The sequence below is a fragment of the Ctenopharyngodon idella genome, chromosome 23, assembly GCF_019924925.1.
Source record: "Ctenopharyngodon idella isolate HZGC_01 chromosome 23, HZGC01, whole genome shotgun sequence".
Classification (NCBI taxonomy): domain Eukaryota; kingdom Metazoa; phylum Chordata; class Actinopteri; order Cypriniformes; family Xenocyprididae; genus Ctenopharyngodon; species Ctenopharyngodon idella.
The window spans coordinates 7,107,388-7,130,690 of NC_067242.1; the positions used below are offsets into that span (position 1 = coordinate 7,107,388).

The 23,303-nt window shown below is 38.2% G+C and overlaps 4 protein-coding genes across 18 annotated transcripts in view; 1 reads left to right on the forward strand and 3 right to left on the reverse strand.

The window, feature by feature from the left end:
- Window positions 1-1,339, reverse strand: part of si:ch73-103b11.2 (myosin phosphatase Rho-interacting protein) — a 50,620-nt gene extending 49,281 nt beyond the window's left edge. For 6 of the 14 annotated variants that reach the window (XM_051882128.1, XM_051882132.1, XM_051882124.1 and 3 more), the window contains exon 1: window positions 525-1,338. In XM_051882128.1, coding sequence (XP_051738088.1) covers window positions 525-656 — 132 coding nt within the window. In that variant the 5' untranslated portion in view covers window positions 657-1,338. Of the gene's footprint in view, window positions 1-524 lie in introns of all 14 variants that reach the window. The other 8 variants (XM_051882130.1, XM_051882127.1, XM_051882126.1 and 5 more) reach the window with 5 other exon arrangements.
- A 712-nt stretch (window positions 1,340-2,051) lies between these two features.
- Window positions 2,052-10,716, reverse strand: mfsd1l (major facilitator superfamily domain containing 1-like). The gene is made up of 13 exons (XM_051882188.1): window positions 10,562-10,716; window positions 10,190-10,290; window positions 9,511-9,632; window positions 9,229-9,284; window positions 9,010-9,153; window positions 8,041-8,199; window positions 7,834-7,949; window positions 6,662-6,762; window positions 6,462-6,573; window positions 5,827-5,964; window positions 4,141-4,280; window positions 3,847-3,958; window positions 2,052-2,675 (listed from the first exon to the last, which is right to left on the reverse strand). The coding sequence occupies exons 1-13, from the start codon at window positions 10,581-10,583 to the stop codon at window positions 2,547-2,549; spliced, it is 1,452 nt and encodes a 483-aa protein (XP_051738148.1). The 5' UTR covers window positions 10,584-10,716; the 3' UTR covers window positions 2,052-2,546.
- spsb3b (splA/ryanodine receptor domain and SOCS box containing 3b) lies at window positions 10,666-23,155 on the reverse strand (the record flags this gene model as incomplete). The annotated part of the gene is made up of 7 exons (XM_051883053.1): window positions 22,973-23,155; window positions 19,651-19,943; window positions 19,192-19,369; window positions 18,921-19,108; window positions 18,680-18,782; window positions 17,793-17,918; window positions 10,666-10,718 (listed from the first exon to the last, which is right to left on the reverse strand). Coding segments are annotated over exons 2-7 (939 nt in total), but the record flags the coding sequence as incomplete, so codon positions are not given.
- Window positions 11,159-16,215, forward strand: LOC127506057 (crossover junction endonuclease EME1-like). Of its 2 annotated transcripts, none has more exons than XM_051882192.1 (8): window positions 11,159-11,838; window positions 11,967-12,088; window positions 12,196-12,312; window positions 13,299-13,417; window positions 13,492-13,552; window positions 13,634-13,749; window positions 13,924-14,113; window positions 14,188-16,215. In XM_051882192.1, the coding sequence occupies exons 1-8, from the start codon at window positions 11,442-11,444 to the stop codon at window positions 14,341-14,343; spliced, it is 1,278 nt and encodes a 425-aa protein (XP_051738152.1). In that variant the 5' UTR covers window positions 11,159-11,441; the 3' UTR covers window positions 14,344-16,215. The 2 variants fall into 2 exon arrangements, with proteins under 2 accessions (XP_051738152.1, XP_051738153.1); XM_051882193.1 differs by having other exon boundaries at window positions 11,267-11,838; window positions 12,199-12,312.
- Window positions 23,156-23,303: the final 148 nt, after the last annotated feature.

Sequence of the window (23,303 nt, forward strand, 5' to 3'; positions counted from 1 at the left end):
ATGCGCTATATATACAATATAGTATGGCTTTTCCATGATACTCTCCAACAATACCATGACATTACAATTGCACATATCCCCCCAAAAATAGTATTATGGTAAGGTCACTCATATTGTGCTAAATGCCATTCTCTAGAATAGAAACATAGTATTACCATGGTACTTTATTAGTAGTGTAGTTTTTGAAGCAGTTTGGTGGTTATCCAGCGCCCCGGATTGGCTTTAAAGCGCTATATATACAGAATATAGTATGGCTTTTCCATGATACTCCATTTATCTCCAACAATACCATGGCATTACCATTGCACATATCCAAAAAAAACATGATATTATGGTAAGGTCACTCATATTGTGCTAAATGTCATTCTCTAGAATGACATAGTATTAAAATGATACTTTAATGTCAGTGCGGTTTTGGTCAGCAGTTTGCTGGTCATTACTTACTTGACAAGGCAAGTTATCAGACAGAGCATTAGTCTAGTCGAGCATAAGAAAGTATTTGGTAGTTTTGTAGATATATTTACCTGTGTGAAGTCTTCATCACTCAGCAGGTGCGCGTCTCGAGCCTTGAAGCAGTTCTGGCATTTACTCTTGTTGAAAATATTGGCCTGAAATTTTCGGCAGGCGTTATCTTTTGCTGACATACTCTGTGCCATGAGTGTGTGTTTGTGTTCCCGTTTTCCCGTTATTTTAAAAACTGCGCAATAATTCCACCGGAGTGTCCTCCCCCGCGCGCTGCAGTCCGACCTCCGGTCCGCCTCATCACAAACTCACTGCGATAATGATTTATTTATGCACAATAATCATCTGACAGGACCCACACTAAGGGGACAATGATGGTAACAATAAGAACGATAATAATAATAACAACAATAATACTAGAATTAATTTAGCCAAAAAGTTTTAATTTAGCCAAGCTCTCTTGGATTGATTTCTGAAGGGATTCAGTTCGGGACCCTCCGCGCTCTCGATCCATGCGCGTCCCCGCTCCCCCGCAGGCACACGGACGCGCGCTGATGCGTTACAGTGCGAGTTCCAAAATAATGTGGCAAACTTGTAAAAACACTCTAAGTAAATGGTGATGGAGAGGACGTGTTTACTTTCCACTAGCTCACAGCTTCCGACGAACCTTTCAGCGATACGTGAAGACAACTATCCCGAAACTCCATGATGTGGAAAAATGTGGATTCTCGAGAGAGTTTCCGCTCCGAAGACGGATTTTTGCAGGTCTGGATGGGCACAGTGGGTCCGTTTCCCACGGTCACAGCTGATCACACGGGTCCGGCTGCGCTCTCCACACATACTACACACTCAATACACACGCAGGAATGAAGGGGGCGGGGCGCGACTTAACTGACATGAAGCATAAACCAATCACAGGAAAGAACGCGCCTACTATTTGTAGTCAGAGTAGGTCAGTGTCCAATCAGATTGTTCAATCACACTGATTTTATGGGGAATAACAAGAATCAAGGTCGGTGGACTGTGCACGGTGTAAACTGAAGTTATTTAAACTTACAGGCAGGATTTTTATATGCATTTAAACAGTGTTTTAATGATTTTCATATGGTTATAAAGTGAAAAATGACGACACTAAATAATGCATGCGTTAAGATATTTGATAAGTACCCTTGTAACGCCCCCAGATAGTGACCAATCCTACCTGAGCGGCTCTCCAGTGCCCCCGTTTGGCTTTAATGTGGTACGAGAGCCTGGTTTAAAAATATATATTATGAAATATGTATATATTTTATTAATTTATTATATATATATATATGTGTGTGTGTGTGTGTGTGTGTATATATATATATATATATATATATATATATATATATATATATATATATATATATAAATTCAATTATTTTAAAAACTATAAAGTTAAAAAAAAAATTAAAATTTAAAATATGTAAACAAATTTTTTTTACATATTTTAAAATATATTTTAAAAAAAGATTTATAATTTTATTATATTTTACAAAACATTTTTCAATTTTTGCTTGTGTATATAGTATGAAATGAAATTTCAAAAAGTAACAATATTCATAATCTCTTAGTGGCACAAAACTTTATTTTTGTTTTGTAAAAAAAATCCTTAAAATGAGCAAAATGCATATTATTCAATCATATTGTAATCAGTCAATAATACAAGTTCAAAAGCAGTATTAACAATTTAATCTGACCCATTTCAGCATGTTTTTAAAATGAAGTAACAGTAAATTTACAGATAAAACCCTCTGATTCCCTCAAATTATTCAGACAATAACATCGTTCATATGTGACGAAGCAGATGTTAGTTTGATATTATAAAACGGATGACAGTGTCAACATTTCCATATCAGCTTCCTCAATAAAAAGATTATTTGTCTCTCATTTCCGAAAGTATTTCAATAAACTTGGCAGTCAAGAATAGTTTAGGAATGGTCTAAACTTATGTTAGCATTAATACTGAAAATCATATGACACGCTTAGTTCTGAGAGAATGTGTTTTCCCTTTAGTAACGTCCAATGTCCCATAATAAGGGAGAATAGGGACATAAGTTCTTCTAGGTCCTGTTGATGGAGGGAGCGTTGCTGATCTCCTCGTTGTCCTCTTCATTCATCAGCGGTTCTGTGTCTGTCTGAGCGGGACTTGGAGCCGTGGATCTCTTAGTTGTCTTATTGAGTGTGCTTCCCTATAAACACATTTAAATAATAGCTCATAACCTGAATATCTTAAAGTCAACATAAACTGTGTTCATATTCTACTTCATTTTATCTGATCAAGATTATGAACATGTTTCCCTTTGGTATAGAATGCACTGATAAATTATGCATGATAAGATCAGGATTGTATATTACACAAGTAAATAGGGTTAATTTTCAGTTCATTTTCACTGCATTAGGTCATGAACAATACTGTCACAGCAGAACAATCCAATCCACCTCTAATAAAATGAACTGATATGTTTTTAAAGCCAAAAATAACCTCTGCTATTCCAAAGTACTGTTGACTCAAAACTCACAGTTCATGCGTCACACGGAACAATTGGACTATAAGACACCGCTATCAGTTTCGCTATCAGTGTTACTCATTTCTAACTAATGATGTAGTAGAAGACAGACAGACAAAAAAGCTGTAAAATGTCCGTGCCGAACACTGAAGAAGACTGTAAATGGGAAATGCTTTGGTGCGTGAGCTCAAAAAGTTATATAACCAAGTCCAACAAGAGAAGAAGCTCACATACAATTTCTAAAAATTAGAATGGGTTTGTAAGCATTTATTTTTAAATACTATTTCATTATATAATAAAAATACTAATTTTAATATTATATATCTATTATTGTAAATATTTTTATATATTAAAATAATTAGAGATATATTTTAATAAAATATCCATTTATAATTTCATTATATTATAGTATAATAATTTATTTTTTTTATTATTTATAAAGGTTTCATTTTTTTGCTAATGTGTATACAGTAATTGTGCAATGAAATTTCAAAAAGGAACAATATTTCTTGGTGGCACAAAACTATTTTTGAATGGTAAAAAAAGGTTAAAAATGTACTTTTAGAATTGTTTTGTAAGAAATTTCCTACAATTACTGTATGTGTGCAAGCTTCTCCTATAAGAGGCAAATCAAGCTTTTCAGGCTCTGAGAAACCCCTGTAATTACGCCGGTCAAGGTCGCGTGAAATCACATGTTCTGTGAAGTGTCACTCAACTCGCTCTGTGTTCTAAAAACTCTTCACAGTTCTCCTCGGTTCATACTGTTGCTATGGCTACCTGAGGTTATCCATCTATGATGGGTGATTCAGAGAGATGTGGCGATAGTGGGCGGATGTGTGTGTGTGTGTGTTACCTGTCTGTAATCAACGATGTTGAGTATTGTAGAGGTGATTATGCAGCTGATGGTATTGGCCAGCATGAAGATCATCATATATTGCCATCTCCACAGCGGGATCTTAACATCACTGACACACAAAACACATACTATGGTATAGACATGGTACTATACATTAAATATACTTTTTTTTACTATCATATACATGTTATTTTGAAGAATATCATGGTGCCTTGTTCAAAAAGTATGGTAATATTATTTTGTTAGTATAATGCAATTTGAATGAACATGAATGATGGCCATAAATGTCACCTGGACGTGGTGCCCAGTATCTGTCCCACCACCAGGTTGGAAATGCCGATGCCAATCATCTGTATGGATGTGGCCAATCCCATCGCTGTGCCTAGTGTGGCTTGAGGCACCACCAGGGGGATTGAAGGCCACATGCTTGCCTACAACACACAAACATGACAGAAAACACATGAAAAACATGACAGTCAAACAGCAAGAATTACACCTGAACATTATCACGTATACAGTATATATATATATATATTAGAAATTATTTTGTTTTTTACAGTTGACACCACCTATTTTGTCATGTCCCTCAAGGCCTTCTATGAAAGTGTACTTGGGATATGAAAAATAAAATGAGAAAAAAAGTCCATACATTTTGCCATTCCCATAAATATCCATCTGTGCTTTTTTGCTGGTAAAGTAAATACATGATTATTCATTAAAAACACATTATTTAGTTCCGTACCTCAGTAACCCCGTTACACAAACCATTCACCCCCTATTAAAATAATGAACTGATACTTATGTGACATCATTAATAGGAAGTAACATCATAGAAGTCTTCTGAACAACACTGTGAGCAGACACAGGTGAGTTACCACCTTCTTTAATAATTATAACTAAATTAAGTTGTGAAATTGTGTTTGTCAAGCTTAACGTCTCAACACCCCATCTAAAGATAGAAAACTATTACTTGTAAAAAAATTATCTTTGTTATTTCAACATTATTCATGATTTCTTAATATCACGCATGCCATGCGCTCTCCATTTATTCACTAGATTTAGAGCAGTGGCCAATTTGGGCAAAAAATTACAACCCCGTCACACCTACATTTTTATTATTATCATTATTATTTTTTTAAGTTTATGAAAAAGTAATTTAAAGTTTGTTGAAGTCTGTCCAAAATGTACAGAGCAATCATAAGAATACTGATTTTAGTTCAAATTCTGAAGTTAAGCCTTTGATCAAAAATGATGAGGTTGCAGTCACAAAAAGTGCCCATTTCAGGCTTTAGTATAGCAAAAGTGTGAGATTTTATGTAACTTTTATATTTGCAATTACTGAATTAGTGTGAGGGACATCTGATTAATAGGAACATGTTGATTTGATCACAAATACATTTTATAATAATATTCAGAGAGCTCCCATAGTGTCCATAACTTAAAATAATGACCAATAATAATAGGGATTTGATGCCCGAGATGGGAAAATATGTTTTTCTGGAAGTTAAATATGTCATGTGTTCAGAAAAGTAAAAATGTGTCCAAATTGACACATTTAGAAAACATAAGAACATAACACGAGTTAATGTCTTTTTCATTTTCACATTTTTTTATTTAAAACGTGATTTTTTTCATTCATCCTGAAATATAATTTGGTTTATTTCTCTTTTCTACTCACCTAGAGGAAAACCTATGCAAAAAGTGGCATAGCTTACCCCTCTCTGCCCTATTGAGCTAATCCTGCATGAACATCTCAAATTTCTCATACTTCAAAATGTCAGCATCATCTTCAGTAATTGGATACTTCAAATACTTCAACCAATCCAAGCTCTCTTACAGTGTTTGCTGACCACACAATTGAGCATGCTGCAATACTCCAATAACGCTGTATAGTTGGCGTCCATCCATAGTGTCTGCTGTGTGTGTATGTGTGTATGTGTGTGTGCGTGTGTGTGTGTGTTCATGTTTAATACTCACAGCAGCAAATGAGTATGTGATGCCGAGCCAGATGGTAGATACGAGAGGAGGGACAAACGTGAAGGCCAGCAGACCAAACACAGGCAGTGTCAACACGGCACAGAGCCCTGCAAACACACCGCGCAGCCCCACATAGTCCTACAGCACAGACAGAAACAATGCTTTTGAAAGAAGCCTTGAATGCTCACCAAAACATTTTTTTTAATAAAAAATACAGTAAAATCAGTAATATTGTGAAATATTATTGCAATTCAAAATAACTGTTTTCTATTGTAATACATTGTAAAATGTAATTTATTTCTGTGATGCAAAGCTGAATTTTTAGCATCGTTACTCCAGTCTTCAGTGTCACAGAAATCATTCTATGCTGATTTTCTGCTCAAGAAACATTTATGATTATTATCGATGTTAAAAACAGTTCTTTGCTGAATATAAAGTTCAAAAGAACAGCATTTATATGAAATAGGAATTTTTTGTAACATTATAAATGTCTTTACTGTCACTTTTGATCAATCTAATGCATCCTTGCTGAATAAATGTATTCATTTATTAAAAAAACAACTTTTGAATAGTAAATGAAATATCTGTGGAGGGTATGTCTGTGTAATTGTGAGTTTAGTGTTTGTTTGACTTACGATGAGGATGCCGACAGCAGCAGACAGCACTAGTGAACTGTCATACACAGCACCCGCGATGTACGCCGCCTCCTTCTGACTGTACCCGCTGTATTTATCCTGGATGAACTTACTAAAAACACACATACAGCAACATACACATGAGCAAGGTGTATGAACCCATTTTAATCTAGAAACATCAAAGTGCTTCATGACTTTACCTGGCATCAGCGATGAAGGGGAAGATGCCATTATAAAAGAACATGATGGTAAGAACCAGCAGCCAGTATCTGAGAGACAGACGCTTCACATCCTGAACTCTCTACACACACAAAACACACAATACACACCAGCTGTATCACAACAACAAATCATTGAAATAAAACAGGCATTTTATCAAAAAAGAAAACGTGAAAATACTATATATACATTCATACAGGGCTTGACATACAATATTTTGCTCACCAGCCACTGTGGCTAGTGGTTTTCCAAGGTTACTAGCCACTCGACAATTTCGACATCGAGACCATGGGGAAAAACTGCCATATAGATATTTTTTATATTATCCCATAATTTGGCAGCAGGTATATTAGGATATATACACGGATCCATTATACTGTTACACATGCATTTTCTTTCTCAACTGTTTACGTTCACTTAAAACATAACTGTCTGTGTTTATGTGAATACTCGCCATGACTTTATTTTGTGTGTATTTGACAGTTTAAGCACAATAAGCAGCGAAAAAGAACTCAATTTAGTACTGAGAGGCGGCTTTATGTGCACATACTTTGGGTGTGAGCACAAAATCTGCGGGAATGAGTAAAATTGTGCACAATATGCGCAATCCCACACTGAAATTCAAGCCCAGTAACACCAACAATATTCATCCGGATCAAATGAAACGAGTGAGGGGAGGCGGGTTTGTGTGTCGACTCGCTGTCAGAGAGATGAGAGAGAGAGAAAGAGCAGCTGGTATCGTGTATCTATTCTGCGAAAAATGAGAATCGTAAATGTTTCAAATATTTCAGTATCGATATGTATCGAAAAATCAATATTTTTGAGAACACCACACTGCACTTAGTTTATCATGTCAGATGCCATTTTTAAAGACTACTATTGAAAAATGTATATATTATTATATATAAAATTCAATTGTAGTAACACGCCACTGCTGAAATACACCCGGGTTGGCGGGTGTTAATGTCAAGCCCTGCATGCATATATATATATATATATATATATATATATATATATATATATATATATATAAATATAGTAATATGTTTATTATTACTGATTTATCATCATTATTATATTATACTGCAGCAACAGTAAGTAATAGTATAGTAGTATGCCATTATAAACATAACCTTTGCCATCTGTGTCTCACCACTTTGCGTGACTCCTCCTGAATCACTCCATCCAATCCCAGCTGCTTCATGCCCATCTTATCCAGAACACTGACCGTTATAGCCGACAGGAACCCAAGAACACACAGGAATGTGCCTGTACACACAAAACAGATCCATGTGTATTTCCAATATTCCCAGGACGCCAAATCATAGCTTTAGTAGTTGTTGCCTGTTGTGTTTCTTACCTCCCCACAGCGTCCACTGCATACCATACTGAGACTCAAACCTCTGCGTGAAGAAGAAGTTCAGTACCGAGCCCAATCGAGAGAAGGCCAGGGTCAGTCCAAACGCCAGAGCCAGCTCCTTCCCGCGGAACCAGAACGCTGTGATACGGTTTTGGACAACTGAGAAAGGAAGAGAGACACACGAGTTTCGAATTTAACTTTCTCATTGGTGCTTTTTTCATGGGTGTCTTTGGCTATGAAAACCCTTGTTTACTGAGCAAGTAAAGAATCTGAGCAAGAGGAAGCGCATTTGTGTTTTACATTTTGTGATATTTCTGAACTAGATAGAAGGAGAGGTTGTAAAAACATGTGACTAAATAACCAATAGACTAAACAGACTAATTATCCAATTTAATAACCTCATGGCCAAAGAGACATCAGTGGAAAAGGAAAGTCATTTCAGAGGAAGAGCAAGTTTTTTCATTCTCAGTAAAGATTGCAAAAATAATGCTTTTCTTTGGAAGAGCAGGCACATATGAATCATGCACAATAAGACCAGAAACACGTATTATGAAAATACTTGTGACTCACATTGACCATAACATGAAGGTAAATGGGTTAAAAAAAAAAAAAAAAAAAAAAAAAAGAGCAGATGAGCATTTTCATTAGAATACGAAAATTAAATCATTTTTTCAATTCATTTTGGTGCCACTAGTGGAAGAGATTAATTTAGAGTTCATTTACATTACTATAATTTACTTTATTTAGAGTTAATTTACTTTATTAAATTGTTTTTAATTGTATTATTTTTATCCTTAATCCTTTTACCCTTGATCCTTTTTCCTAGTCCCTGAAAACCACAACAAATTCCTGTGCACACTTGGCGAATAAAACTAATCTGAATCTAAATTTACAACTAAAGATACGGCGTTTCTAGAGTTAAACCTGCACACTGTCAGCGGTGTTACGGGTAAAAATCTGATGTCATACTGGTCAGGGATCCGTTTCCAGATCCAAACAGAAGTCGTCCAGTCAACATGAGGGGCAACAGGTACGTCGTGCCCTTAAAATGAGACCCCAGTGCGAAGATCGCTGAGCCCAACACAGTCAGGAAGGAGAACAGAAAAACGCCGACTACAGGAGAGAAAAAAAATTTACAGACGTTTCAAAACAGCTTATTAAAGAAAAAGAAAATCCATTCCAACTTACAGCGGTTTCCCAACTTATCAATGAGGAATCCCGCCATGATGACCACCACAGCATTCCTGGAAAAAACAAAATAAGAGTCATTTTACAGGTGATAATAAATCGTATGAAGTTTTAGAGGGTGATTGACAGTATTAAATTCTGATTGGGTGAGAGTGTGTGAGTCAGGGTTACAGTTAACTAAAAGTAAAAATAAAAATTAAAAATTAAAAAAAAATAAAATGATGTCACCTGAAATAAGATAGTATGTCAATGATACTAAAATAACAGTGGTGTGAATCTCACGTCCAGGCGTAGACGGCGTAGAGCAGGTTATACTCCTGTGGCGTCATTCCCAAACCTTCCACACACGTTCCTGTGCCATTACCAGTGCTGTTACTCACTGTCCCGTTTGGACATGTCAAATTCTGTGGGAAACAACACAGTCTGTGCATTCAGGGCCTTACTTTACTGACCTAGATCCTAAACCAGAGAGGTTTATATGCAATATTTGTTACTCTCATGACGTAAAAGGGGTCATATCATACGTTATTTTATTATGTTAGCAAAGACTTTTGTCCGTAAAGCTGTCAGAATTCAGTTGTTCATGGTTATTTATGACATGGCTTCAATAGGCTTCATGCCATTTTACTCTTATCGTTAGCTCTCCTGTGGTTTGGAACAATTTTATCTATCCTTCTCCCTCCTCATTACCTCACTGTGACTGGACGGGCAAAGTTTTTTTGGTCACTCAATAGGTTTGATTTAAATGTAAATGTAGGCGGCCAAATGTTCAAATGTATTCATCTGTCAGCCACTGAAAGTTGCAGAAGTTTACGCAGCTCAGTTTTAATACATGTAAATGCTGTCGTATACATCTCGAAATATAAAGGCAAACTTGCATTTGTCATAATATGACCCCTTTAAAAATGTCTAGATTAAGTGACGTGAAAGTGAGGTCAGAGGTCAGAAAGTTGCTCCTCACCCCCTGAAACTGCTCCTGCAGGACACTGGGAATGTCAAAGCAGAAATAAGAGCCGAAAGTCAGCATACAGTTAAAAAACAGGACCACGAACCGGTAGTAGGCTGTAAATACACACATAAACACACCAAGAGACATTTATATGCAGAGAGAGAGAGAAAGAGTTAGTCATCATGTGTCAGGTTACATCTAAGCTAACAGAGAAAACAACACTTGTTAGCTATGAATCTCTTATGAATTATGATATTTAATGTTTTTAATAAATGAAACTAAGATAAATCGATCACATCTGCCTCTGTTTACAAACTGAGAGCTCATTTAAATGGCACTAAATTAAAAAAAAACATCCTAAAACCAGTGAAATTATTGATTTACCTTGTTCTGCTGCTTTGGCCATCTCGACCCCAGATAAATCTCCGCAGTCTTCCCATATAACGACAATCTAGTGTGATTTCTTTTTGTTTATGTGGCCCAGAAAGGAGGCGATCTTCAAAATGTGCAGCTTGTCCAGGAGCTGCAGCTATTTGCTGATCTATAAATCATAATAAAATAGTAAAAAGCTCCAAACTGCAGGAACAGTCGATCCAGGTTTTCTACTGACTGACCGTTTTCCTTATTTAGCGTTACGTTATAGCTTGGGAGTCATGTGACTGATCAAATGATGTTGTTTTTCTCAGCGCTGACACAGCACTTAGTGATGATTGGGCAATCATTGATCACAGCGGAGGTGACCCTTGCTTGACTGACAAATAACTAGATAATTAGATAAATTAATCATGTATGTTTAATCATGCTTTAAACAAAACAGTGGCCATTGTCATTATATATTTAAGGAAAGAAAATATATTTATATGGGACATTTCATAATCTGTGGTAATTTAAAGCGCTTTAAACAGGCCTAAATATATATATATATATATATATATATATATTTAAATAATAATATTATATTTAGAAAAATTTAATCGAAATTAAACAAACTGACTTTACTGCATTTCCCCCAAATCTTTTAATCATTTTCGAAACGCAATCCGTAGTAATATTGTCCCTCTCACCACCCCGTATTTATTTACATTCGCATCCTGGAGGCTCAAACGAGAAAGGAATTACTGACAGTTGAGGGAACAATAAAACACATTAAATGATAACATGTCAGGCTTAATTTACACATAATGACCCGATTATCATATAACATACTGTATATTTAAGTATATTATATATTATATTTATAGTCACCGGCAGCTGATTTAAAGGGATGTCAGCCGTCCAGAGAGCAAACACGTGGGAAATTTCAGATTCAGAGAATGAGAGTGATGAAGTTAAACAAACATCATGTGTAATACTCGATCAGGACACATCTATAAATGAATCAAACACTTCACCCTCATCCAAGAGCTGCTCAGCCCGGGCAGAAGACGGCAGCACCAGCGCGGATGGAGTGAAGATCTCCAGCAAAAGGAGGAGGACGCGAGAGGAGGTGCAGGAGGAGCTGGAGACGAGAAAAGCTGCCAGAGATAAACGGAGACAGGAGAAGGAGAAACTGAAAGAGAAGAAATTACAAGAGCAACAGAGAAGGAAACAGGCAGCGGAGAGACTGAACCTGTTAAAACCTGAAAACTTCATTAAGAGTCTGACTGCTCACATTCATGCAGGTGAGAAACTGAGACACTGGACAAGTGGAGATGCTGGTGTCACTGGTGAAGCTTGATTATATACTGTTATTGTTTTCTCTTCTGTCACAGTTGTGTTTCTTAATTAAATCAGTTAAATCTCTCTCCAGTGCTGCTGCGGGATGCAGGCTGTGATGTGCTGCTCAGGACTCTGGATGGGTTTCAGTGGAGGAACCGTATAGAGAATCAAGGTCTTCCTAACAGCATCAGCTGGACACGACAAGCCCTTCAGGTCACTAGTAACTCAGACTGTTGCTTCTGTCCATTAGAGGAGTAGCAGAGGGGTCAGGTTGCATTATTTTTATCTCATTAATGTCTCAGCAAGTGTTTGTTGTACAGCAGGCTGAGGATGAGGCTAAAAATGGAGTTATTGAAGAAGATCAGGTCCTGATGGTGATCTCCCATGATGAGTTTGAAGACATGGTGATGTCACATAAAACAGTGACCAATCAGTCGGTCAGTCATTAATCATCATGTTAATTATAATACTATTATATCATTATAGTATACACTGATCAGGCATGACATTATGAGCACTGACAGGTGAAGTGAATAACACTGATCATCTCTTCATCACGGCACCTGTTAGTGGGTGGATATATTAGGCAGCAAGTGAACATTTTATCCTCAAACTTGATGTGTTTGAAGCAGGAAAAATGGGCAAGCGTAAGGATTTGAGCGAGTTTGACAAGGGCCAAATTGTGATGGCTGGACAACTGGGTCAGGGCATCTCCAAAACTGCAGCTCTTGTGGGGTGTTCCCGGTCTGCAGTGGTCAGTATCTATCAAAAGTGGTCCAAGGAGGGAACAGTGGTGAACCGGCGACAGGGTCACGGGCGGCCAAGGCTCATTGATGCACGTGGGGTGTGGTCTGATCCAACAGATGAGCTACTGTAGCTCAAATTGCTCAAGAAGTTAATGCTGGTTCTGAGAGAAAGGTGTCAGAATACACAGTGCATCGCAGTATGGGGCTGCATAGCAGCAGACCAGTCAGGGTGCCCATGCTGCCCCCTGTCCAGCGCCAACAGTGGTCACGTGAGCATCAGAACTGGACCACGGAGCAATGGAAGAAGGTGTCAGAAAGCAAAAATGGTTCAGGAATGGTTTGAGGAGCACAACAACGAGTTTGAGGTGTTGACTTGGACTCCAAATTCCCCAGATCTCAATCCAATCAAGCATCTGTGGGATGTGCTGAACAAACAAGTCCGATCCATGGACGCTCCACCTCGTAACTTACAGGACTTAAAGGATCTGCTGCTAACATCTTGGTGCCAGATACCACAGCACACCTTCAGGGGTCTAGAGGAGTCCATGCCTCGACGGGTCAGGGCTGTTTTGGCAGCAAAAGGGGGACGAACACAATATTAGGAAGGTGGTCATAATGTTATGCCTGATCGGGGTGTGTGTATATATATATATATCTGATAATCTGCATCATTCTAGGCTCTTATTGGTGATATGCATGAGGGGGCGGAGTCTCTGTTACAGCATCTATCTAAGTACTTGTCCAGAACTGCAGGGAAAGTTGTCACAATTCTAGTGATGATCAGTCATCAGCAACGGTAAATACACAATCTCTTAAATCAGCTCATATTTAATCTTATAATATGAAGTGATAGAATATGTGTGTGTACAGATCAGGATCTTGGGGTGAAGATGACTTTTACCTCAATCAGCATCATCTGGACACAGAACAGGTCAGATAAATCTGTCATCATCCTTATAATGTTTCAGTAATGTAGCCTTCCAGTAACCATGGTTGTTTCTGTGATGGGCAGCTGTTGGTTCACCTCCAGCTCTACTGGAATGTGACAGTTCACTTCCTGTTTGGCTGGCAGGAAGTGACCGATCATGTGGTTGCACTTACCAAGGCTTTATCTAAGAGACCTTACAAGTGAGTTTTACACAGAAATCACACCAAATAAATCATCCAAAAGGCCTGGGACTGGGTTTACTTTTTCTGTTATGGTTTTTTTATAATATTAATTCTGAATTGCTTTTAGTGTGTCATTATGCAGAAGACTGACTTAAGTGAACAACAATAGCTTTAGCGTGTTTTTGTTCTCAGGGCGTTGTGTGGCGACCCTGATCTGGGGTTCTGCATGGACGGCTCGTGGTCAGCAGGTGTGCGAGTGGACAGAGACGGCCGTGGTCTCGCTCAGGTGTGGACACGTCAGATGCAGCAGCTGAACCGCGTCAGTCCAGCCATGGCCAAAGCCGTGACGAGCGCCTACCCCTCCCCTTCCCTCCTGCTGAAGGTAACGTGTGTTCAGACTCACACTGAACGTCACTCTTCATCGGCCCTCATTCTCCTCATCTCGTGCTCCAACAGGCCTATGAGGAGTTACCGTCTGAGGAGGAGCGGCGCAGACTATTGGCTGATCTCACGGTAGTAGGCGGAGCCAAAGACAGGCGTGTTGGTCCTGAGCTCGCTGGCCGTATACATCGCCTCCTCACTTCCCAGAATCCTCATCTACTGCTGGATTAAGGCCAGAATTGTGGAAGGAAAAAAATAATTTTGCACTTTATAGCCAGCAGACTGTAGAAGATTAAAGTTTGTGCCTCAAATGAATTCATTCATCCTCCAAACTGAACATATTCATTGATTTGCCATCGATCGCATTAAACGTTTTGTTACATTTGTATTGATCATTCAAAACTGATGTTAAGTTTAGACAATATAACAAAAACTTTAAAGGGGACCTATTATGCCCCTTTTCACAAGATGTACTATAAGTCTCTGGTGTCCCCAGAATGTGTCTGTGAAGTTTCAGCTCAAAATCCCCCACAGATCATTTATTATAGCTTGTCAAATTTCCCCCTATTTGGGTGTGAGCAAAAACATGCCGTTTTTGTGTATGTCCCTTTAAATGCAAATGAGCTGCTGCTCCCCGCCCCCTTTCCAGAAGAGGGCGGAGCATTGACAGCTTGTGCTTCGGTTGCTCAACAACAACAAAGCTGGAGAATCTCACGCAGCCAAAATGACGGTGTTCAGCCTTACATTGTTCAAACCGGAGTCGACACTGATGGAGAGACTCAGGAAGAAGTTACAACTTTTAGAATGAAACTGGACGTTTCTGAATGATTAGTGGACAAATTTATGTAGTTGCTGTGGAGTTGATTCAACTCATCCACTAGCGTGAACCTTGATACTCACTGTATGTTGCTTGGATAAAAACATCTGTCACATGATTACGTACATACAGGTACATTCATGTAGGTAGCACAAACACGGTTCAGGATGTGTTATGCTCAGGAGTTTAATACATGTGAAACAAAAATTAAAAGGAGTAAATCAGATTCTTCAAAAACATGCAATTATTAAATGAGCATTTTTGTTGTTTTTTTACTGCAAAACAATGTAATCAGTAAGAAAACATGCAAAAGAGTACAAAATCATTCACTCGTCAATCAAATATATGATAAATCATAATAATCAGATATTAATAATAAGAGAGGGGAGGTTAAACAAATAAATAAATATAGTAGGAAGAAAACAGTCATATCTGAAAATACACAATCTACAGTGTTTATCATATCAGATATGCATTTAGTTGTCATAGTAGAGCTGTAGCTCTCTGGTCTTGAATTTTGATAAAATACTGCAACACTTTCATTAACAGAGCAGTTGACAGGCTCAGATATTGATCTGCTGCAGTTCAGTCAGCCTGTGCTGGATATTATAGATGGCAGGAAGTTGTTCATGAGGTTTATGATGTTCTGAGCCCATCTCTCTGAGTCTGAATGAATAAACACAAATGCTGGAGATACTGTACAGTGCCTATATTGAGAGTATTTACAGTCTCATTGAACTAATCTGCTGTTTTTAGATTTCAAACAACTGGTGACCAATCAGAGACAGGCCACAGCTTCAGAATTCAACTAAAAGTAATGTTATAAGATGTTTGGCATGTGTTGATCTACCTTAATATATAAGAGAAAACTTCACACACAAAAAAAAAAGAGGTGGGGGGGGTCACCTGACTAGCAACATTGGCACTGGAAATGATCAAAAGTTTATAAGAAATTTAAATCTCCCAATTCATTAATTGGAAAAGGAAACTTACTAAGAAAAAGGATGGTGAGTTTGATTCACAACAGGTCCAGTGAATGAATTTTGATAGTTTGGCAAGGGAGACGACGCAGGAAGTGATGTGCGTATTTACGGAATAGTTTGCATAGCAATGACAATTATGTCATTTACTCATCCTCATGTTGTTCCGTCTCTCTTCTGTAGGACACGAAATGAGATGTTAAGTGTTCTTCGAGAAGAAAAGAAAGTCTCATACTTGCACAAGAACTGCACGATTTGAGGGAAAAAATAAATCGTGATTTTTCTGATGAAAACTGATGATTTAAATCTCCAGGTTTGCTGTGCTTTTTTGTAGTGCTGCACAATTTGGCCATCAATTTTGTGATTATATATCAATATGACTATAATAATAATAATTAACAATAATAATTTTATTATTAATACTAAATAAAGATCAACAACTGTAAAATTACAATACTACCATTTATAGCTGTCTTAATTTCTTCATTTTCAAACATTAAACCATTAAGCATTTATTTTGGCGAAAAAACCGCAAGGAGACTTTAAAGCTGTATTTGATGAATACAGCTGGTTTATAAGCACTGCTTTTTTGCAGTTTTTGGAAGATGGTTGGTGCATGTTGCATTTCTAAATGCACTTAATAAGCGATCCAAACTCGCAGCACATGCACGGATGAGACACATGAACTGATCCTGAGCTGCACTCCTGTAAATGAACACGTGCCATGTTTCACTCTGAAAGCAGTGCATATATTTACTTAATTAAGTCACAGGCTTTGCGATTTTATAATTGCACTAAGCCATATTGGATGATTATTAATCATGCAGGCCTACTCACTCAAATCATACAGGTTTGGAACAACATGAGGGTGAGTAAACGATGAACTAAATTTACAAGTAAACGTTCTGTGTCTCATGTCCAGCGGCAGCGTTTCCTCTTGCATGTCTTGCGATCCGAGGAGAAGTCGTCCGAGTCACTCTCAGAGGCGGAGTCAGACCAAAAGGAGGTGTGGCCTGTTGGAGTGTAGGACGGGCAGAGAACGCAGGAACCGGTGTGTTCTGGTTTATACACAGCACAGAGGTCATTTACCTCACGGCCATCACTGGAAACAGAGAGCGAGGGGTCACAACAAGGACAGGAAGCAGATATGTGCTGACCTTCAGGGTTAGGAAGGGAGTTGTGGTCAGAGATCGGGGCGGAGCCACAGTAGAGGTCAGAAGGGGAGGAGGGATCAAGGTAACAGGCGACATCCATTATGGAGTTTTGATAATGTGCATCATCTGGACAGGAAGCACAATCAGGAAATATGGAGGCTGAATCAAGAGGGTCATCTTTACTACAGTAAGAACCGGGGTTATCAGAGAAGGAACTAGAAATAAAAACACGTTCAGTGTCAGAGGGATTGTGGGAAGGAAAGGGGCTTGTATAGTTGCTGTCCTCTGTTTGTGTGGCTTTGTCCTCGCTGTTGTCTGCGCAGGCGTCCGCGCAGCCGAGGGTCAGCACCCATCCCAGCTGGTTAGACAGCAGCAGACGCAGACCCGGCGGGAGCGGCAGCACACGCAGAGCGTCTGCGCAGTTGGGCAGCATTTTGCGCAGCTGCGTACAGCACAGGTACTGTAATGTGGTGGGTGCTGAATGTGAACGGATCAGTTTCATGCTGCTCTTGGCCGCAGTCGAACAAACCATCGGATACAGACGCTTGTTTTGCAAGTGAGTAGCTGCTATGCCTGACAGAACCAAAGGGGATAGATAGATAGATAGATAGATAGATAGATAGATAGATAGATAGATGACAAAGGTAGAAAAAGAAAGATTGTAGTTGCAACAGCTGTTTGAGTAGGAAATACACTCATAAAGGAAAGAAAAGAGCATGTATGTCCTACCGATGCAGCGACGGTTCTTGTAGAAGCTCAGGGTGCCGTGCCAGCTGTCCAGATGAACCCCGATTATGGACCCTTGACCAAACCGTGAAGAAAAGTTCACCTTTGACCCCTTATGATGGAGTTGACCTATACCAAGATAAATGTAGATGAAAATATGGAGTTAAAAACGCATAAATACTACAACAAAATACCTGAAATACAGTCAAGCACTGTAAAAAAAATGATTTTTTATGTTTTTGAAAGAAGTCTCTTCTGCTCACTAATGCTGCATTTCTTTGATCAAAAATAAACAGTAATATTGTGAAATATTATAACAAATTAAAATATCTGTTTTCTACATGAACATATGTTAAAATGTAATTTATTCCTGTGATCAGAGCTGAATTTTCAGCATCATTACTCCAGTCTTCAGTGTCACATGATCCTTCAGAAATCATTCTAATATGATGATTTGCTGCTCAAGAAACATTTATGATTATTATCAATGTTGAAAACAGTTCATATTTTTGTAGAAACCGTGATACATATTTTTAATTTGATTCTTGAATGAATAGAAGGTTAAAAAAAAGCATTTATTTGAAATATACCATTATAACAACTATAACATTATAAATGTCTTTACTGTCACTTTTGATCAGTTTAACACATACTTGCTGAATAGAAGTATTAATTACTTTTAAAAAGTCTGACTTTTGAATGGTAGTATATATCTAAAATGACATAAAAAGGGATTAATTGAGTTTTATTGAAGTCAAAATATTATTTAAAAAAAGTTAGCTACATCCATTTAGTCAAAAACTAAAACTAGTTTAGTTTTTTATATATGTAAATGAATAATATTGAATTAACTGTGAAGAGTGCAGGTATCGCATGACCTCTGACCTCACCTGTGTAGGACAGACCCCAGCTGTCCTCATCAGTGCCCAACAGACTGCAGAAACTATGTTTGAACTGATCCAGATTCACTTCTGATGTCCCGATACCAACCATCTGTGCTCATGAACACACAAGATGATATTTTTTCCACATTATTATCATTAATGTCTTTAAAAGTAATATAGGCATGTAAAGGCGTCTGTTTAGATAATCAGTATTAGTATCTTTGTACTTCCAGTCTCCATATCTCACCATATCTGTGCCGTAGACGGGTGATGTCATCTTGATTTCCCAGAAGTGCTGTCCGTCACTGAGAGCCTTTGCGCCCCTGATGGCGGCGGTTCCACAGCTGTACTCCGAATGGAAGCTCACCTTCCGGTTAGAGCAGCTCAGAGACACGGAGAATGATTTGCCCTCATCATCCCAAACCCAATCACATCCTTAACACAATCATAAACACAAATTTCAAATGATAGTCCAAACTCATTATGATGTTTTCTCTTGACTGACGGATGAATCTCACCCTGTTCTTCCTCTCCACAGGTGCAGCTGTGGATGTACGGGCAGATCTGGACGTCTGAGCTGAGTTCAGTTTGAGCTGGACACTGGCAGAACGACTCGCCCGTCACGGGCACCACCGGTGGCATCTCCGCTGGCACACACACCGTCACGGCCTCGTACCCTGTAGAGTCAGCCTCCGACTGCACACACAAACAAAACCAGTCAAGTGACTCTCTCAGAAATGACAGACATGCCCAGGTTTTTAAAATCAAAAGAAAAGATTAATAAATCAAGAAAAAGCCTGTTTTATTAGATTGTTTGATTATCTTCTTCAGTATTCTGCTGCGTCATTGTAAACCGATCATCTGAGACTCTGATTGGCCAGATGCCCAGGTAATGTAAAGCTGGTACGAGTTAGCTGAAAATAAGCAGACAGAAATAACTGCAGCACGTGAGGAGAGAGGAACACACTCATGTTCACCTGCGCTGCGACAGCCTGTTTGTCTTCTGGGCGGAGGGGCGTGGCTTCAGTCTCCAGGGGTGTGGTGAGGGGTGTGGCCTCAGTCTCCAGGGGCATGTTGATGGGCGTGGCTTCAGTCTCCAGGGGCATGTTGATGGGCGTGGCTTCAGTCTCCAGGGGCATGTTGATGGGCGTGGCTTCAGTCTCCAGGGGTGTGGTGAGGGGTGTGGCTTCAGTCTCCAGGGGCGTGTTGATGGGCGTGGCTTCAGTCTCCGGGTCATTTTCACTAACAGCATACTTATTCCAAGACATTCCTGGAACACAAGAACAGAATGAGACTGTTCTTTCTTTCTTTCTTTCTTTCTATCTGATCTCTCTGTCTATCTCTCTATCTGTCCATCCATTTATCTATCATCTATCCATTTATCGTCTATCCATTTATCTATCTCTCTGTCTATCCTGTCTGTCTGTCTAGCTATCTGTCTGTCCATCCGTCCATCTGTCGATCTGTCTGTCTGTCTGTCTATCTATCCATTTATCTATCTATCTGTCCATCATGTCTGTCTGTCTGTCTGTCCGTCCGTCCGTCCATCCGTCCTTCCGTCTATCTATCTATCTATCTGATCTGTCTATCAATTCGTCTAGCTATCTGTCTGTCCATCCGTCCATCCATCCATCTGATCTATCTATTCATCTATCTGTCTGTCTATCTATTTATCTATCTATCCATCCGTCTGTCTGTCCGTCCGTCCATCTGTCTGTCTATCCATTTATCTATCTATCTGTCCATCCTGTCTGTCCATCCGTCCGTCCATCTGTCCATCCATCCATCCATCCATCTGATCTGTCTATCCATCCTATCTATCTATCTATCTATCTATCTATCTATCTATCTATCTATCCATCCATCTATCTGATCTATCTATTCGTCTATCTGTCTAGATACAAAACATGAACTTGTTTTGTATCTATCCATCCAACCGTCTGTCCGTCCGTCCGTCCGTCTGTCTGTCTGTCTGTCTGTCTATCTATCTATCTATCTATCTATCTATCATCCATCTATCCATTTCTCTATCTATCTGTCCATCCTGTCTGTCTGTCTAGCTATCTGTCTGTCTGTCTGTCCGTCTGTCCGTCCGTCCGTCCGTCCATCCATCCATCTATCTGATCTGTCTATCTATTCCTCTATCTGTCTGTCTGTCTATTTATCTATCTGTCATCCATCCATCTATCTATCTATCTGATCTGTCTATCTATTCATCTATCTGTCTGTCTGTCTATTTATCTGTCCGTCCGTCCATCTATCCATTTATCTATCTGTCCATCCTGTCCATCCTGTCCATCTATCTATCTATCTATCTATCTATCCGTCTGTCTGTCCATCTGTCCGTCTATCCATTTATCTATCTGTCTATCTGTCCATCTATCTATCTATCTTTCTATGATTTGTAAGTGATTTGTCAGTAGTGCTGCAGCTGATCTGTTATTTTCTCAGCATCAGTTCCTGTAGCCGCTGACTCACAGATGTCAAGGCTTTGCCATGAACTTGTTTTGCACTGACAGACTGACTCTGACACTGTAGCCTACTTCTGATTGCTCCATATGCCACGGCTGGCAATCTGAGACTCTAGTCTTACATGCTTCATGTGATCTGCTCAGATCGCTCTGATGTTTACACTGTAAGAGTTTTCAAAACAGCCCATGAGAGTGAAGAAACATTAAAAAGCTTCACCAGACCAGGCTGGCATGGCAGAAAACACTCTTTATAAAACCTGAGCTCTTTACACACGCATAAACACAGAAACTGGCATGCTTTAAGAAAGTCCTTGTGTTTTTTCACATAAATCTGATTTCTTAATGAATATAGGTTATTAAAGCATTTTGAATGTTTCTATATCAATATATAATTGGATTGAAAGACTTGATTCTGTCCTAATGTGCACGCAACACAGCCAGGTGTTCGCTAATTGATGGATAATGTGTATCCAAAACGAGAATCCTGCCCTGGATACCTCCACCAACTGGCCCATCTTTACTTGTGTGCTTCTGGGAAACGCAATGGTGCAATAAGTTTGCATTACACTGGCATAAGCACATTTCTCATTCAATCTGCATATTCATAACAAACAAGATTGCGTAAGAAGCAATGTGAGAGGAGATCATGTAGGTAACACAACATCAAGAGTTTAGTTTAGTTTAGCATATTTTCTAAATTTTCCACTTACATATTCCTGCATTTTGACTTTTTTAAGTGCAAATATTGAATGTAGACAATTAATATGAGCTCATAAAACAATAAAAGAATTAGAAAAAACGCATAAAATTGTTTAAAAACAGCATGTCACACGGCTTGACATCAACTTTGCCGAATTGTTCTTGCTATTATTTACATCAACAATTTTATTGTGAATATGACAATTAATAAAACTGAACAATCATTTAATTATGAACACTTTACAATAAAGTCTCATTTGTTAACATTAACTAACATTAACTAACAGCAATATATTTGTTACAGTATTTATTAATCTTTGTTAATATTAGTTAATAAAAATACATCTGTTCACTGTTTGTTCATATTAGTTTATTCACAAATGTCAACAAATACAATGTTGGATTTTAAACATGTATTAGTAAATGTTGTAATTAATATTAAGATTAATAAATGCTGTAAAAAATATTGTTCATTGTTAGTTCATGTTAACTAATATAGTTAACTAATGTTAACAAATGAAACCTTATTGTAAAGTGTTATTTATTTGAATATATAAAGGAAAATGCATATTTCATTGTGACTTTTTTTGAGTGCATTTACTGAATTTAGTCAATTAATTTGAGCTCATGAATTATAAATAAGTTAGAAAAACTGCATAAAATTGTTTAAATGTCACACGGCTTGACATCAACCTAGCCTAATTGTTCTTGCTCTTATTTTGATCAACAGTTAATAAAAATGCACAATCGAATATGAATATGAATTACATTTAAAACACTGAAATCAAATTCCCTATAATTCTGACATATATAAAAAGATTAACAATAGTAATTCTACTAATTATAACAATGTTATTATCATAATATCAATACTCAAAACCAATAATAATCATACATATACGATTATAATATCTCAGCAATTATTATTAAGTTAGAGTTACTATAATACATTATTATTATGATCTTTACATCATTGTAAACATTTTAGACTTCTATCTACTGTAAACACCAGAGTGTTTCCTGAAGGCACCAAGAGTCACACAAAAGTGGACTTTCAGAAATCACTATACATACAACACAACTTTTTCTTAACTAAATTATGACATACTTGACATGTAAACACACATACCTTGTTAAGGTTTCGTAGAGTTTATTTCCTCTGCTTTAAACACGCGTTTCCATCCGGAGCTGGTGTAAATGATATAGCAGGTTCGTGTCGGTGTGGTGACCTACATCTACACACAGCAAACACACACCACAACACCGGCCAGTCATGAATCATACTATGGAAAAGGCGCAGCTAGTGTATATCAAATAGGTCATGCAGTCGTTGCTTGGTAACCTTCCTCGAGCGTCTTGTGACTGTTCTTAATTAATATTCATGAACCGAACTCTCATTGGGTAGCCGAGTAGCGCCCACTTACCTCGTCTCCTTTTCAGCCAATCAGTTCGCCATATTG